This window comes from Oncorhynchus kisutch, linkage group LG20 (genome assembly GCF_002021735.2).
Source record: "Oncorhynchus kisutch isolate 150728-3 linkage group LG20, Okis_V2, whole genome shotgun sequence".
NCBI classification, from domain to species: Eukaryota; Metazoa; Chordata; class Actinopteri; order Salmoniformes; family Salmonidae; genus Oncorhynchus; species Oncorhynchus kisutch.
The window spans coordinates 38,534,181-38,550,393 of NC_034193.2; the positions used below are offsets into that span (position 1 = coordinate 38,534,181).

Below are 16,213 nucleotides of genomic sequence, written 5' to 3' on the forward strand. Positions count from 1 at the left end.
CAGATAGTTGAGACCCCGACTGAGTTCCTAAAAACATTTATTATTCTATTTTGTATTTTTTTTTTATGGAAATTGATCCGCGGGCTGCCAGTTGCCCATCCCTGGCCTACATAGGGTGACATAAAATATAAGGCTCATAATAAGATATTATAAAGGCTCATACATGCTAATAACAACTAACAAAGTGTCATACCTGCTAACTTTAGATAATGTGTTACCCAAACATTCTCTCCAGGTCCCCACAAAGAGCCAGGCCCTGCAGCCATGTGGCCCTTCCAGGGTGGCGGCCGTGGGCCCTTACATCCTGTCCTCCACTGCGGCCCCAGGGCCTCCGGTGCCCAGCCGACAGGAGCTGCTGATCAAGCCTGCCTACCCCGACGGCACCACCACCTTACCCATGCCAGACTCCTCCATGAAGGCCCCTCCTAGACTGCTTAAACCCTACTCAGGTAAGAATGTTGTTTCGTTGTGATTGTATGTGTGCGCTTGTGGCTGTGTTAGTGTGCATGTGTGTAACTGTGTAGTAGTAGATTGTGTATATCTGCCTTTGCAATTCAAATGCTCTTTCCATGTGTTAACACTTCTCCCAGCTCTGACAGGTTTTCAGTCATCCAAGACGTCTCAGCTGTCCGACTGGTCCAGCTCCAGAGCAGAGTCCAGCGGCAGTCATCATGGCATGTCCTCTACTCTGCCTCGCATGTCCAGCCTCTCCTCACAGGGCTCAGGTAACCATCTTCCCTCGTCTTGGCTCGGAAACAAGGTTGGGGTCAGTTCCACTGCATGAATGCACAAATCCTAATAAAAATGTGTGCAATTTTGAATTAATGAAGGGAATTCTTGTTAAGGCCATATTATTTCATTCATTTAGAAATTAATGTCAGGTCACCCCCTGAGATGTAGTAGTGTTTTATTAAACTGATGCTGGGAATATATTCAAAATAAAGACTGCCTCCAGGTTACAGTGATTGTGATGTGTATATGGTTCTGACCATCTTGATTATGTTTGGTGGACATCATATGGTTTGGATAATGTTCTAATAATGTTATGTCATTTGGTTTTAATAATGTAAATGTCATATGGTTCACATAATGTTCTGATGTGATTTCCTCTGTGGTTGCAGGAGACGCCGAGACCCTCAAGGGCCAAAAGGGGCGTCACATTTCTATGTTTGACGCCCCGGCTCCCGTCCACTCACAGAACAATCAGAGCAGCGAGGACCTCTTGAGGGATACCCAGGTACTGCACTGATTTTCAGATGCATTTTAGGAACGTTCATACAGTATACTTAAAAGATGCTCCCTTGCTATGTTCCTCCCTACCCGGCTTCCATCCTTCCTAGAAATGATCACAGACCCACAGAGAATGTGGTCAGAGATATAGATTATTCTGCTTTCCATTTTTATTTTTAGCTTTTCCATAAATGCCCGATTTAGTCAATGAAGCAGCTTCAATGTATTTTTGATATACAGGGTTGTTTATTGGTTTGAGCGTTGTACTTGCAACACCATTTGTAGGTTTGATTCCCTCATGGCCCACATACTTAATACTGGATTTGTGTTTGAACAGTTGCATTGGATAAAACCATCTGTTAACTGACATTGTTGCAGTTATATTATTATGCATTTAATTTTCATCATACTATGTATGTTACGGTCTTCTTGACTTGATAGGCGGGTGGCAAGGCTCTCGGCAAGGTGCCACCTCCTATCCCTACCAAGCCCCCGACCTTCGGCAAACCGCCCTACAGCACGGGCACCTTCCCAGGCAAGGCAAAACCGTCCGCCTCCCTCCATCTGTGTGCACCTCCGCCCATCCACAGCCACACCCTGCCTCTGCCACCCAAGCAGGAGGCTCCTCCGGCGGCTACGGTACGCCCCTTCACCCCGGATCCTCCAGAGTCCACAGCGGCAGTGCCTGTCCTCCAGAAGCCACAGACGGTGGCTGCCTCCTCCATCTACTCCATGTACACCCAACAGCCCAGGACAGGCGGGGGCACTCTGACACGCACGCAGCCCAGAGGTGAGAGAAGGAGCCATGGGCTACTGTCGTATCTTGGCTACTCCTGTGACTCCTGGATCTTTACCATGTTACTAAACTGAGTAATTTGTTAAAATCTGTTATTGTTTTGGAAAATACCTGCCTTAAATTTCCCTACTTAACAACCTTAAACTCTTTTAAAAGATGTTATTGTGTTAGCATGCTAGATTGACCATTCACTCTCTCTCTGATAGTGTATGGAAAACCAGTCATCTCAGGCAGTGGGGGGCAGCAGTCGCTCCTCCAGGACTCCACCTATTTGGGGGCCGGCGATTTCGAGGTGGACCAGGGGGGTCCCGGCCTGGCGTCTCTGGCACCTGAGAGCCAGTGGGGCCAGGAGACGGAGCGGGCCCCTCGTCCCCTCAGCCCCACCAAGCTCCTCCCCTTCATCTCGCACCCTCACCGGCACCCCAGCGACGTTGACCTGGAAGCCCTGCGCCGTCGGCTGCACCATGCCCCGCGACCCCTCAAGAAGCGCAGCTCCATCACAGAGCCTGAGGGCCCAGCGGGGCCCAACATCCAGAAGCTTCTCTACCAGAAGACCACACTGGCCGCCATGGAGACTGTTGTTGCGTCTCCATACGAGGGTGAAGGTGGAGGAACATGGAAGGAGGGGGCCAGTGCCGGTGGAGCCCCAGACTGCACTGGTACGCCCCAAGTTTTCACCGCTGCAGCGTCCCTCGCTGAGACCGAGGAAGATACACAGGTGCCCCCCCGCTCGCCCATCCCAGAGCCCTCTTCCTCCTCCAGCCACACCATGCCCCCGTCGCTGGAGGAAGAGGAGCCAGATCCCTGCCACCCGCCCCCCCATCAGCCAGAAGCCTACTTGGAGGAGTACCCGCCCTACCCGCCCCCTCCATACCCCAGCGAAGGGGAGCAGGACCTGGGGGAGGACACCCTCAACATGAAGGCTCCGGAGGTCACGGGACAGGTCACTCTGCCTCCGGTATGTAGCCACACCAAATACCCCATACTAGCATACTATATATTATGAGGTCATGTTTTAGCCAAACATACTAAAAGTTGTGCTGGTATGGATATTGGGGTACATGGATGGTGACATATTTGGTATTGGGAAACCATTTTGATTAATGTATTGTTTGTGTGACATACAGTCAGAAGTTTACATACACCTTAGCCAAATACATTTAAACTCAGTTTTTCACAATTCCTGACATTTAATCCTAGTAAAAATTCCCTGTCTTAGGTCAGTTAGGATCACCACTTTATTTTAAGAATGTGAAATGTCAGAATAATAGTAGGGAATTATTTATTTCAGCTTTACTTCTTTCACATCACATTCCCAGTAGTATTTGGCAGCATTGCCTTTAAATTGTTTAACTTGGGTCAAATGCTTTGGCTAGCCTTCCACAAGCTTCCCACAATAAGTTGGGTGACTTTTGGCCCATCCCTCCTGACAGAGCTGGTGTAACGGAGTCAGGTTTGTAAGGCCTCCTTGCTCGCACATGCTTTTTCAGTTCTGCCCACACATTTTCTATAGGATTGAGCTCAGGGTATTTGTGATGGCCACTCCAATACCTTGACTTTGTTTTCCTTCAGCCATTTTGCCACAACTTCATTGTGGTTCATTGTCCATTTGGAAGACCCATTTGTGATCAAGCTTTAACTTCCTGACTGATGTCTTGAGATGTTGCTTCAATATATCCACATAATTTTCTTTCCTCATGATGGCATCTATTTTGTGAAGTGCACCAGTCCCTCCTGCAGCAAAGCACTCCCACAACATGATGCTGCCACCCCTGTGCTTCACAATTGGGATGGTGTTCTTCGGCTTGCAAGCCTTTCCCTTTTTCCTCATAACATAACGATGGTCATTATGGCCAAAGAACACCATCCCAATCTATTTTTGTTTCATCAGACCAGAGGACATTTCTCCAAAAAGTACGATCTTTGTCCCCACGTGCGGTTGCAAAATTGCTTTTTTATGGTGGTTTTGGAGCAGTGGCATCTTCCTTGCTGAGCGGCCTTTGAAGTTATGTTAGCCTATCAGAAGCTACATCATTTTCTGGAATTGTCCAAGCTGTTTAAAGGGACATTCAACTTAGCGTATGTACACTTCTGACCCACTGGAATTGTAATGCAGTAAATTATAAGTTAAATAATCTGTCTGTAAACAATTGTTGAAAAAATGACTTGTCATACACAAAGTAGATGTCCTAACCGACTTGCCAAACTATAGTTTGTTAACAAGAAATTTGTGGAGTGGTTGAGAAACGAGTTTTAATGACTCCAACCTAAGTGTATGTAAACTTCCGACTTCAACTGTATACAACATATACGCCCACCAGAGGATATGTCTTTTTCAGTCATCTGTGTTTGAAGGGTGTAAAATCCACTTGCCAGTATGGCTATTGCGATGACCATATTACCTCCACACCGGCAGTCATGAGTCATGACCGCAGTAAAATTCCATGTAACCGTTGAGTCAAGGTAATCTCCTTTTATGCACTCTGGACATGCGTTGGTTGTACCCAACTCGCCTGGTACTCAGCGCTCTATTGTCCCTCTAGTCTAACCACTCGGACATAAATGCAATTGAAAATCACATCAAACATTTATCAGAACAGTATCATGTTTTTCAAACTCACCGCACTGAGATTGATCAATTTGAAGAAAGAAGTTCAACAACGCTTGAAACTCACTGGAAAACATGGTCATTGTGGATGTTGTTTCAAAGCCTAACGCAACAAAATGGACAGCACTTTCTGAGGTGAAGATTTTTTCAAAACCCCAATATGCAAATTAGAGCTTATATGGGCCTGTATATGAAATGCGTGTTCTTATAAGCCCAGACTTTTCTATATGTAATCCAGTGTGAAAACAGGGTTTTGATGGTTGCCACTGAAGAGGATACTGCTACTATATTTATTTTCAGCTGCTCATATTAAGCACATGCTCCACTATAAATCTGGAGTAGCCTACCATTCCGCCATGGCAGGAAAGCGGCCTCCATTCACTATTCCAGAGCAGATGTTTTTTTGCCCCTGTTCCTGGCCATTTGATAAGGGGCAATTCATTCTAAATCGATACTAATTTTACATAAAGTAAAATATATTTGGATTTGTTTAACACTTTTTTGGTTACTACATGATTCCATATGTGTTATTTGATAGTTTTGATGACTTCACTATTATTCTACAATGTAGAAAATAGTACAAATAAAGAAAAACCCTGGAATGAGTAGGTGTGTCCAAACCTTTGACTGGTACTGTATTTAGTCAAGACTAAATTGATGGGTGAAAATATGATCGCTTGATGAGAGGACAGAATGTGCAGTCTGAGGCAAGGAACAGCTTTTATTTGCGAATTTAATCATCAATGGCCTATAGTTGCATCATGCAGCCCATATATGTTTTGATTTCTGAGACATTCTAAGGTTTGTATCATCACAACTAAAGTGATCAAATAACTCTAAATCTAGTGTATAGGACCTGTTTCAAATGGTCACTTTTACACTCAACAAAGCCACTTCATATGTGCACTCGCTCCAGAATAGGAAAAATATCCTTTGTTTTATTCAGCAACAGTGCATTCGGAACTATTCTGACCCCTTGACTTTTTCCACATTTTGTTACTTTACAGCCTTATTCTAAGATGGACTACATTTGTTTCCCTTTTCTCATCAATCTACATGCAATACCCCATAATGACATTGAAAAAATATTTACATAAGTATTCAGACACTTTACACTGTATTTTGTTAAAGCACCTTTGGCAGCGATTACAGCCTCAAGTCTTCTTGGGTATAAAAGCATGGCACACCTGTATTTGGGGATTTTCTCCTATTCATCTTTGCAGATCCTCTCAAGCTCTGTTAGGTTGGATGGTGAGCGTTGCTGCACAGCTATTTTTCAGATCTCTCCAGACATGTTCGATTGGGTTCAAGTCCGGGCTCTGGCTGGCTGGGCCACTCAAAGACATTCAGAGACTTGTCCAGAAGCCACTCCTGCGTTGTCTTGGCTGTGTGCTTAGGGTCGTTGACCTGTTGAAATGTGAATCTTAGCCCTGGTCTGAGGTCCTGAGTTCACTGGAGCAGGTTTTCAACAAGGATCTCTCTGTATTTTGCTCCATTCATCTTTCCCTCGATCCTGGCTAATCTCCTATTCCCTGGTCTGAATACTTATGTAAATGTGATATTTAATTTTTAAATAAATTGGCAACAATTTCTAAAAACACTTTTCGCTTTGTCATTATTGCATGTAGATTGCCGAGGGGAAAATATAATAATATTTAATCAATTTTAGAATAAGGCTGTAACATAAAAAAAAAATGAAATGATTAAGGAGTCTGAATACTTTCCGAAGGCGCACTAAGTTAAATTCTATTCTTATTACTATAAAACCATGTAATACTGTATAAAATAATAGCACAGGAATTATAAACATATCTTGTTTGCTAAATGAACTAGCCTACAGCCTATGGCGCATAGCCAAATAATGTACCTAGGTCAAATCATTCTGTTCTTCTGAAATACATTTTCTTCATAATCATAATGTTTTAGACCTGCCTAAAATAAATAATGGATTTATTGTGATAGTGTATATTAAATAGATTTCTTAGACTGTAGATGTTCCAAAGGCGCACATCAGCGGGTTGTATGCGGCTGTATGCTTGGAGGCCTGGAGATGCTAAACATGTTTGTTAATTAACTGTCAGTTACCGTGAAACCGGTAGTCTTTTGAATGACAATAACTGGCTCACAACATTTCATGACCGCCACAGCCCTACTCGTCACTTAAATCTAGTTGGATTGATGGTTTTCATTTTACTCCTGCGACTCTTTCATACTCTTGCTTGTGCCTGTAATTTTTTCCCATCAACATTACGACTGCGGAAATGTTTGTATTGACCTGTCAAACACACCCCGGTAATGGCTGAAATGGGCTCAATGGAATACATTGGCTTTCTGTTGACTATAAGAACGCTAAAGCTTAGTCTGGGATTTAACAGTCTCGTCACTTACATCACAAGAAAGCGAATAAATATAACTTTATTTTGATGGGTGTTAATTTTTTGTGGAATTGAAAAGTAATAATTTAATCCAGTTGAGGAAAAAAGATAACAAAATGTTAACGAATTAGATTTCCCTGAAATAAAGCAACTTCCCGAAAATGAACACTCGGATATTATGTCCGATTTCGCAAACAATGTACAGTATGTTTAAATAGGTGTATTCTAAAGCGAAGCGTGTTTATTTTTTTATCCGAGGGTATCCTGCTGTTGACACACTTGTTGAATTATGCAAGAGAATGTGAAAACAGTAATTAATGAAGCAGTCCTGTTCCACCCCTTTATGTTAATGTGTCATATATGCAAGTACATCCAGTGTATTTCTGCATATGATGCACATATAATTATATTTTTAACACACACCAACAAAAATACCTGACACAATATTAAAATGTTTATATTGGACACCTGCATTTCCACCAAAGTCCCTGAACTTCAGTCATTATTTGTCTGAGCCAGTAAAATGTTTTATGTGCTATAATGTAGTCAATATCTGATGGATAATACAATTTCAAAAAGTTTGGAGGATCTTTATCCATTGTCCAACTGTTGCATTTATTATAATTCAATTTAAAACCTTTTAACAATTTCGATGACCATAGCTAGCAGATGTCACTGCATTTATATTTTAATTGTGAAGCATCTACACCCCTCACTCCACTCCTGCAGGGCAAGAGGACCAACCTGCGGAAGGTCGGCTCGGAGCGCATAGACCACGGCATGCGGATCAAGTTTAACCCCCTGGCCCTGCTGCTGGACTCATCTCTGGAGGGCGAGTATGATCTGGTGCAGAGGGTCATCTATGACGTGAGTAGTCCCACTCCTTTTAATTGAAGAGATAGTATAGCGTTGGGAAGAAAATGGGGGTGAGGAGTCAAAGGGCTGTTGGTTAGATTCTCAGTGATGTGAGTTCTACATCATTAGCCCTGCTAATTTTGTCTGTTTCAATGTTAATACCAGACTGGATAACCTCAGGCGACTCTTCCACGCAGACATCCTATAAGCAAAGGCTTTGCAATGCCGCTGCAAGTAATGCTTAGGTAGTACTCTTAAGCAACAAGAAATGCTGGTCAATGGCCGTCAAAATGCTTAGCTTAGAAGTTGCCCTTAGGCAGTTATAGGACCTGCTAAAACCTACCTAAATCCTAACCTCAACCATGTTGACCTTAGGGGACAGATCTAAGATCCCTCCCCATTTTCACCCATATTAAGAGATACAACAACAGAGACAAAGCACACAGAACAAAAACAAGACAAACAGCACCCACTTACACATATCTACGCGCATATATATACACATACATACGCATACATACGCGCACGCACACGCACACACACACATACACACCCATACATACGTACACCATTTTCCTCTTCCCGCTCGGTGCTTCTCTCACCCCATCACCATCATTGCGTCTCTCAATACATACATTTTAAACAAACTCACAAACAGAAATTAAACAAAAAAGCTCAGTTTAAACCAAGAGGTTAAGTTCCACACATGGAACGTACAGTGTAGTTCTGAAATACATAGATCCCCGCCGTTCTAAGAGAATCCTTGCAGCATAATAGCTGATACCTCAGGTTCTAGGTAATTTAGATAAGGTTCCCATGCTTTGTAGAACTGGTCTGTTTTAGAATGCAATGTACATGTCAGATATTCCAGAGGCACCCATTCAAATAGTATCTTATGCCAATCTTTAATAGAAGGAACCTTATCACTAATCCACTGTAAAAGGATGTTTTTCCTCGTTGCGAAGGTAAGGATGTTGTAAAGCCTCCTTTTACCCACAGAAGTAACATGCCTACTAGGGAGACCTAACAGTAAAGAAACTGGCTCCAATTCTAAGTCAACCCCTAGGATCTTTTCAATTTCTTGCAGAACACCAGACCAGTATCTTTGTATTTTGGTACATGACCATAAACAATGTGTTAGGGTGCCTGAATCAGTTTTGCATTTAAGACACTGAGGGGGAGAGGGGCTAAAAGCATGTCTGCGATTTGGGGATATATGCAATCTGTGTATTATTCTTAATTGGATTGCTCTAGTACGGTTACATATAGATATTGTTTTTGCATATCTCCAAATGTCCTCCCACATCTCTTCGTCAATAGTAACAGACAATTCTTTCTCCCACACTTGTTTCACCCTCTGTGTGTTGACAGCAGAAAAGGACCTTAAAGTAGCATAAAACAGACTTACAGACATTTTCCTTTGTGGGGAAAAAAAGCATTCTTTCAATGACAGACACATCAGGGTTACCAATTAAGGTGGTGCTCTTCAGAATATAATGTCTACTTGTAGGAAGCGGAAAAAGTCCTGCTTTGGGAGTCGATATTTCTCGACCATCTGCTCAAATGACAACAAAATCTTATCAGCAAATAAGTCATTTAGCCTGCATACGCCCTTATTAAGCCATAAGTTAAAGCCAGCATCCAGCAATCCTGGACTGAAATCTGGGTTGTTAAGAATTGGGGTAAGAGCAGAGGTTAGTTTGGATCTTCCCAGGAAGCGTTGAACTGACCTCCATACTTTGAGTGTGTTAAGTGTAACGGGATTATTGCAGTGATCTTCTACAGACTTGAAACTTCTGAAAAATAAAAGATCCTGTAAGGGGTATTTTGAAAGAGAAGTCTCAATGTCTAACCAAATAGAGGAGTCATCATTTGTGATCCAGTCAGAAATATAACAAAGGTGGGCACACCATTGATAGAACCTGATATTGGGCATGTCCAAACCGCCCATAGAACTTGGCAGCTGCAATATTGCCATCTTAAGTCTTGGCTTGCGTTTACTCCATATAAAGGAACTTAGCCATCCATTTACATCCTTTATTACCTTATTGGAGAGTAATACTGGGATCATTTGGATTGGGTAAAGTAGTCTAGGTAAAATGTTCATTTTCAAGACGGATATTCTACCCAACCAAGAAATCGGGAGAGAGTTCCAGCGCTCCAGATCCTGTCTTATTGTATCAAACAAGGGAACAAAATTGGCTTTGTACATTAGCTGGAATTTAGGAGTTACAAATATACCCAGATACATGAAACCTGAGGGAGACCATTTAAAAGGGAAGGGGGGAGAAGTATTAGGTACAGAGTGTAGGCTACCAAGTGGCATAGCCTCTGACTTAGTAAGGTTAATCTTGTAGCCTGAGAATTCGCTGAATAATTCAATAATATTAATAAGAGATGTAATTGAAGTCTCGGGACTAGAGATGAATATCAGGACATCATCAGCATACAAGCTTATTTTATGGTGAACATCACCAATGAGCAGCCCCTGTATAGCAGGCGTTACCCTGATGGCCTCGGCCAGTGGTTCCATAACGAGTGCAAAGAGGAGGGGGGATAAAGGACAGCCCTGTCTGGTACCTCTGTGTATAGAGAAGCTATTTTACCTTAGCCCATTAGTAAGGACAGCAGCCTGAGGATCATCATATAAAACTTTCACCCATTTTATAAAGTTTTATAAATTTATTTCGAGCAAATAATAGGTAAGACCACTCCACACGATCAAATGCTTTCTCAGCATCTAGGGAGAGCACAAGACCATCCACAGCACTTTGTTTGGTGAGCTTGAATTACATTAAGAAGCCGCCTGACATTGTTGCATGACTTACGGCCCCTAATGAAGCCAGTTTGGTCTCCTTTCACAATTAGTGGCAGTGAGTCCTCTAATCTTGTGGCTAGAATTTTAGAAAGCTATTTTCTATCCACATTCAGAAGGGAAATTGGTCTGTACGAGGAACAAGACTCTGGACATTTTCTCTTTTTGAGAATAAGTGAAATGTTGGCTTCTCTCAGCGTTTGAGGGAGTTGGTCATTTGAAAATGAGCCTCCATGGCCTCAAGGATCAGGCCATGGAACTCTTTATAGAACTCACTACAAAACCCGTCTGGTCCTGGGGCCTTACCATTTTGCAGATTCTTAATTGCGAACATTATCTCTTCCTTGGTAATAGGGGCATTAAGGAGGGACCTCTGCTCTTCGGAGATAGTAGGGAGCTCAATCTTACAAAATAAGTTCTCCATTAATTTGGGTGCATCCTTTGGCAGTTCTGAGGCATAAAGGTTTGTATAACATTTCTTAAATGAGTCACATCAATTTATTTTCATATAAATGATTACCATCAGAATCAGTAATAGTAGCAATTGACTGAGAGTCAGCCCTCTTTTTAGCTAGGTATGCCAAGTACTTTCCTGGCTTATCGCCATGTTCATATAGCTTTTGCCTGACAAATCTCATTTTCTTTTCAGCGTCCTGTGTTAGGAGAGAGTCTAACGTTGATCTAATGACTGATATTTCCTTTAACAGGGCAGGAGTGGGCGTTTTAATGTAGTCCTTCTCTTTAGTTCCTAATTCACCCTCTAACTTTTTTAGCTTTTCCCGCTTTTTACGTCTCTTAGTAGCTGTGTATGACATAATCAGACCCCTGGCATACGCTTTACAGGTCTCCCAAAGGAGCGAGGGGTTATCTGTTGATTGAGAGTTAGAGAAAAATGCTTTAAACTCTGTAATAAAATATGATGTGAATGTATGGTCTTTAAGAATGGTTGTGTTCAACCTCCAATGTCTTGACCGATTGAATGCCCCGTTTAGTTTTATGTCCAGGATCACCTCAGCATGATCAGATATGACTATGCTTCCTATCCTAGCGGATAAAACAGACTGCAAAGACGTCCTGGGCATAAAAAAATAATCTATTCTAGTCTGACATCCATGAGGTGCAGAGAAAAAAACTCTCTGTTGGAGGGATGAAAAGCTCTCCAGACATCCGCATACCCCAGATCATCACAAATAGCTTTAAGTGACTTAGCTTGAGGAGAGAGTGAAGCTATACCGCTGGGAAACTTATCAATAAGGGGGTTCAACAAGCAGTTAAAATCTCCTCCAACCACTGCAGTGTCCGAGTTTAATTCTGAAAAGTCTAGAAATGCCTTAGTGAGGAAATCAGGGGGGTGAGCAGGGGGGAAGTAAATATTCATTATGGAAATGTTCTGCCCTTGTAAAGTACCATTAATTATAACAAAGCGACCAAATTTATCTTTCACACAATTCAAGACCTTAAGTGGTAAGTTCTTTTTCACCAGAATTGCTACACCTCTACTTCTGGATGTAAATGATGAGAAAAACACTTGACCAAACCCCCCTTGTTGTAATTTCAGGTGCTCCTTATCATCCAAATGAGTTTCTTGCAACAGGGCAATATCAATATTTTCTTTTTTCAAAAAAGACAGTACCTTCTTCCTTTTAATGGGGTTACAGCTCCCACTAATGTTCCATGTACATACACGCAGTCTGTTACCTGCCATTGTATCTTGACCATTCAATATCCAGACTGGATCCTACTGTAAAAGTGGGGTGGTACCTTTTTCCATGTGTTGAACTCTCCTCTATCTCACTGAGCATAAACAAACGATATGAACCCTGAACTCGAACTATACTAAACCCAAAAATTTAACATGTAAAGATCCAAAAGGGGGTTTTCCCACTAGCTAACATGCAGGGGATTTCAACTCTCCAATGTAGACTCTTAAGTCCGCATTGCCGCTCAATAGCCTCATCATTTATATGTATGGAAAAGAAAATCAATTAGAAGAAGATTGAGGCTCTTCCACCTAAAACCAAGCCTGGGCACCAATATGGATTCACACATATCTCAGCCTGAGCTATAGCGGCTATTACTTTAGCAAGAAAAATAATTAAGATACGAATATTACTGAGCCGGAGTACGTGAGGACTCACACCACTGTTTCATTATCAGATTCAACCAAAAATAAACAAAGTTATTCAATGCTGTGGAGGTGCAGCTTAAAGTTATTTACACGAGAGAGTCAATAAACGCAGCAGCCTCTTCAGGTGTGTAGAGCTTTTTAGGTGATCCGTTGACCATAATCTTCAATGTGGCAGGGTACAAAGTGCGTAGTCCATCTTCATTCTCCTGAGTCGAGCCTTCGCCTCATCAAACGCTTTGCGTCTTCGTACAACCGCTGTGGAATAATCATTGAAGAATGAGACCTTTGGACCTTTATGTTGGCTACCATCAGAGCCGATGTTTCTAGCTGCATCCATGACGCGCTGCTTGTCGGTGAAGTTGTGGAACTTTATAACCACCGGCCGTGGGCGCTGATTGGGACCGGGTATCGGTGCTTGAGAGCGATGGGCTCTGTCCAGCTTCTAGTGTCCATTTGTAGGTAGCCAGGGATCCATTCCTCAAAGAATTTTACTGAACGTGTCCCTTCAGAATTTTCCGGGAGTCCCACTACACGAATATTGCATCTGCGTCCTCGATTATCCAAGTCGTCAATGTGCTCCGCCATTTCGCGCACCTGTTTCTCAAGTGCTTTTATCTTAGCGTCCATAGATGTAGTTGAAGTTTCCACTGCAGCAATTCTTCCTTCCGCCTCAACAACACGTTTCACAACCCTCTGTATTTCAGCTGAAGCTATTGCTTCCAAGACCGTTCTTATCTTAGCATCGATCACTTTAGTAATGTTATCAGTCATCTTTTGAATCATCAGGTCCATTGTGCCTGTATCCGCAATGGTGTTAGCTTCGCTAACGTTAGCTAGCTCCTCATCCACAGGGGTGGTGGTTTTGGTCGACTTCTTAGTAGTTCTATTGGGCATGTTGTCGGAGATTTTTGCAAAATAGTCGTCAAGACTCATTATATGGTAACTTATTTAGCCAATTCTACCACTTTTTCAAGCTAGGAGATTAATGTAAGAATAAATTTACAAATGCCACGAGAGCTCGCTGAAACACTGTGTTCTCTCTACGGCGCCATTTTGTCCCCCCATTTTACTAGGCAAGTCAGTTAAGGACAAATTCTTATTTTCAATGACGGCCTAGGAACAGTGGGTTAACTGTTCAGGGGCAGAACGACAGATTTGTACCTTGTCAGCTCAGGGGTTTGAACTTGCAACCTTCCGGTTACTAGTCCAACGCTCTAACCACTAGGCTACCCTGCCGCCCCAACCGTAAGGTTTGCGATAACTGACCTTTTCTAGGAAATGTCTTGAAGCCTATTAACTTTCTGCCTTGTAGGTGGATGACCCCAGCCTGCCCAATGACGAGGGCATCACAGCCCTGCACAACGCCGTCTGCGCCGGCCACACCGAGATCGTCAAGTTCCTGGTGCAGTTTGGCGTGAACGCCAACGCTGCCGACAGCGATGGCTGGTGAGCCATTGTCACTTTACAGTGGCCTTGTCACGTTAGTTGCCGTTGTCCCTTTACAGTAACTTTATAGTGGTTGTTGTCACTTTACAGTAGCTTTATAAAAGCTGTTGTCACCTCCAGCAACTAGTAGCAGGTCACCCCCTAGCAACCAGTAGCACGTCACATCCAATGTTTTCATGTGGATGATGATATCCAGTCGCCCACTATTATTAGCGTTATTGTTTTTGTTTTTTTATCTCTCCCCTCCTTCACTCTCCCTCACCCCTCCTCTTGCTCTTATCTTCTCCAACTCTCCCACCTTGTTCCCTCTCTTATCTCCTTCTCCCTCTGCCCTCCTCTCTACCTTCTTCCCTTTCTTTCTTACATTCCTACCTCACTTTACCTCTCCGTGTCTGTCTCTCTCCCAGGACTCCACTGCACTGTGCGGCCTCCTGTAACAATGTGCAGGTGTGTAAATTCCTGGTGGAGTCCGGGGCTGCTGTGTTCGCCACCACCTACAGTGACATGCAGACAGCGGCAGACAAGTGCGAGGAGATGGAGGAGGGCTACGCACAGTGCTCCCAGTTCCTCTACGGTGAGACCGCTAGTGTACTCTGACTGGAGACCAAGCACAAACATTATTTGCTCAAAACAATCAGTGTGCCTACTCTTTTTTTTTTTTTTGCACTCGACCCCTCCGCTGGTTTACAAAATGTAGCTACCCTCATCTACTCTAACATTCTGCCCTCCATAACACGTTTTAGCGGAAATGGAATCTTAACGGCTTGTTCCTGACGAGTTGGGTGTAACTTTGTGTTGATGCAGGTGTACAGGAGAAGATGGGCATCATGAACCGTGGGGTGGTGTACGCCCTATGGGACTACGAGGCTGAGGACGATGACGAGTTGGCCTTCCAGGAAGGCGACTGCATGACGGTGCTGCGGCGCGAGGACAAGGACGAGATAGAGTGGTGGTGGGCTCGCTGCGGAGACCGAGAGGGCTACATTCCAAGAAACCTGCTAGGGGTGAGCAGGAGAGAGAGTAGGGACACTAGCCTGGCCACACATACGCTCTACCACTAGTTCCTAAGCCCTAGGCACTCCTGTAGATCTGAAATGATTGGATAGGTGTAAGAAATGTGGTAAAAATCATAGGCAGAGTGAAGAGCAGTCAATTTGGAATCCAGCAATAGTGTCTGTCTGTGGGCTGCAGCTCCATATTGTATTCAGAGCAGTGGTTTAGTATAGGAAAAGTGGACATACACATATCCAGTGGTTTTGACCAAGGGCCATTTCCACAAAGCTTCTAAGAGGAGGAATGCTGATCTAGGATCTGTCTATATACCGTAAAACTTCCATTAAAAGGCGAGTTTCCAACAAACTCCGGTCACTTCTAATGGCCGGGCATCGCAAAATAAATGGCAGTCTGTATTAAGTGTAGGGTCGAAACAGGGTAATTACCAGTAGGTTATGCATGCACGCATTTTCTCGCACTGCTCCAGTGGAATTTCACAGCATCTCTACCAAAGAGTTAAGAATTGTTTTTCAATCCTCTCTCTACCTCACGCTGGATGATTGATCCCTATCTGCCAAAATGCAATAATTCTGTCTGTGTAGCCAGCAAAAAAACCTGCCAACCGTGTTCTTATTTATTTAACCTAAGGCAAGTCAGTTAACCTGTTGCGACGAGCAATCCCGTATCCGGGAGTGTAATTATAGCCTCAAGCTCATTACCATAACGCAACGTTAACTATTCATGAAAATCGCAAATGAAATGAAATAAATATATTGGCTCACAAGCTTAGCCTTTTGTTAACAACACTGACATCTCAGATTTTCAAAAAATGCTTTTCAACCATAGCTACACAAGCATTTGTGTAAGAGTATTGATAGCTAGCATAGCATTAAGCCTAGCATTCAGCAGGCAACATTTTCACAAAAACAAGAAAAGCATTCAAATAAAATAATTTACCTTTGAAGAA

At 43.1% G+C, this 16,213-nt stretch overlaps 1 protein-coding gene across 1 annotated transcript in view; it reads left to right on the plus strand.

The window, feature by feature from the left end:
- The window catches only part of LOC109865632 (apoptosis-stimulating of p53 protein 2), a 45,967-nt gene that overhangs the window by 25,213 nt on the left and 4,541 nt on the right, over nt 1-16,213 (plus strand). Inside the window, exons 9-17 of the mRNA XM_020453965.2 lie at nt 236-449; nt 591-725; nt 1,122-1,237; nt 1,672-2,020; nt 2,233-2,984; nt 7,739-7,876; nt 14,120-14,253; nt 14,661-14,827; nt 15,058-15,257. Of these exons, the coding sequence (XP_020309554.1) occupies nt 236-449; nt 591-725; nt 1,122-1,237; nt 1,672-2,020; nt 2,233-2,984; nt 7,739-7,876; nt 14,120-14,253; nt 14,661-14,827; nt 15,058-15,257 (2,205 nt within the window). The remainder of the gene's footprint in view (nt 1-235; nt 450-590; nt 726-1,121; nt 1,238-1,671; nt 2,021-2,232; nt 2,985-7,738; nt 7,877-14,119; nt 14,254-14,660; nt 14,828-15,057; nt 15,258-16,213) is intronic.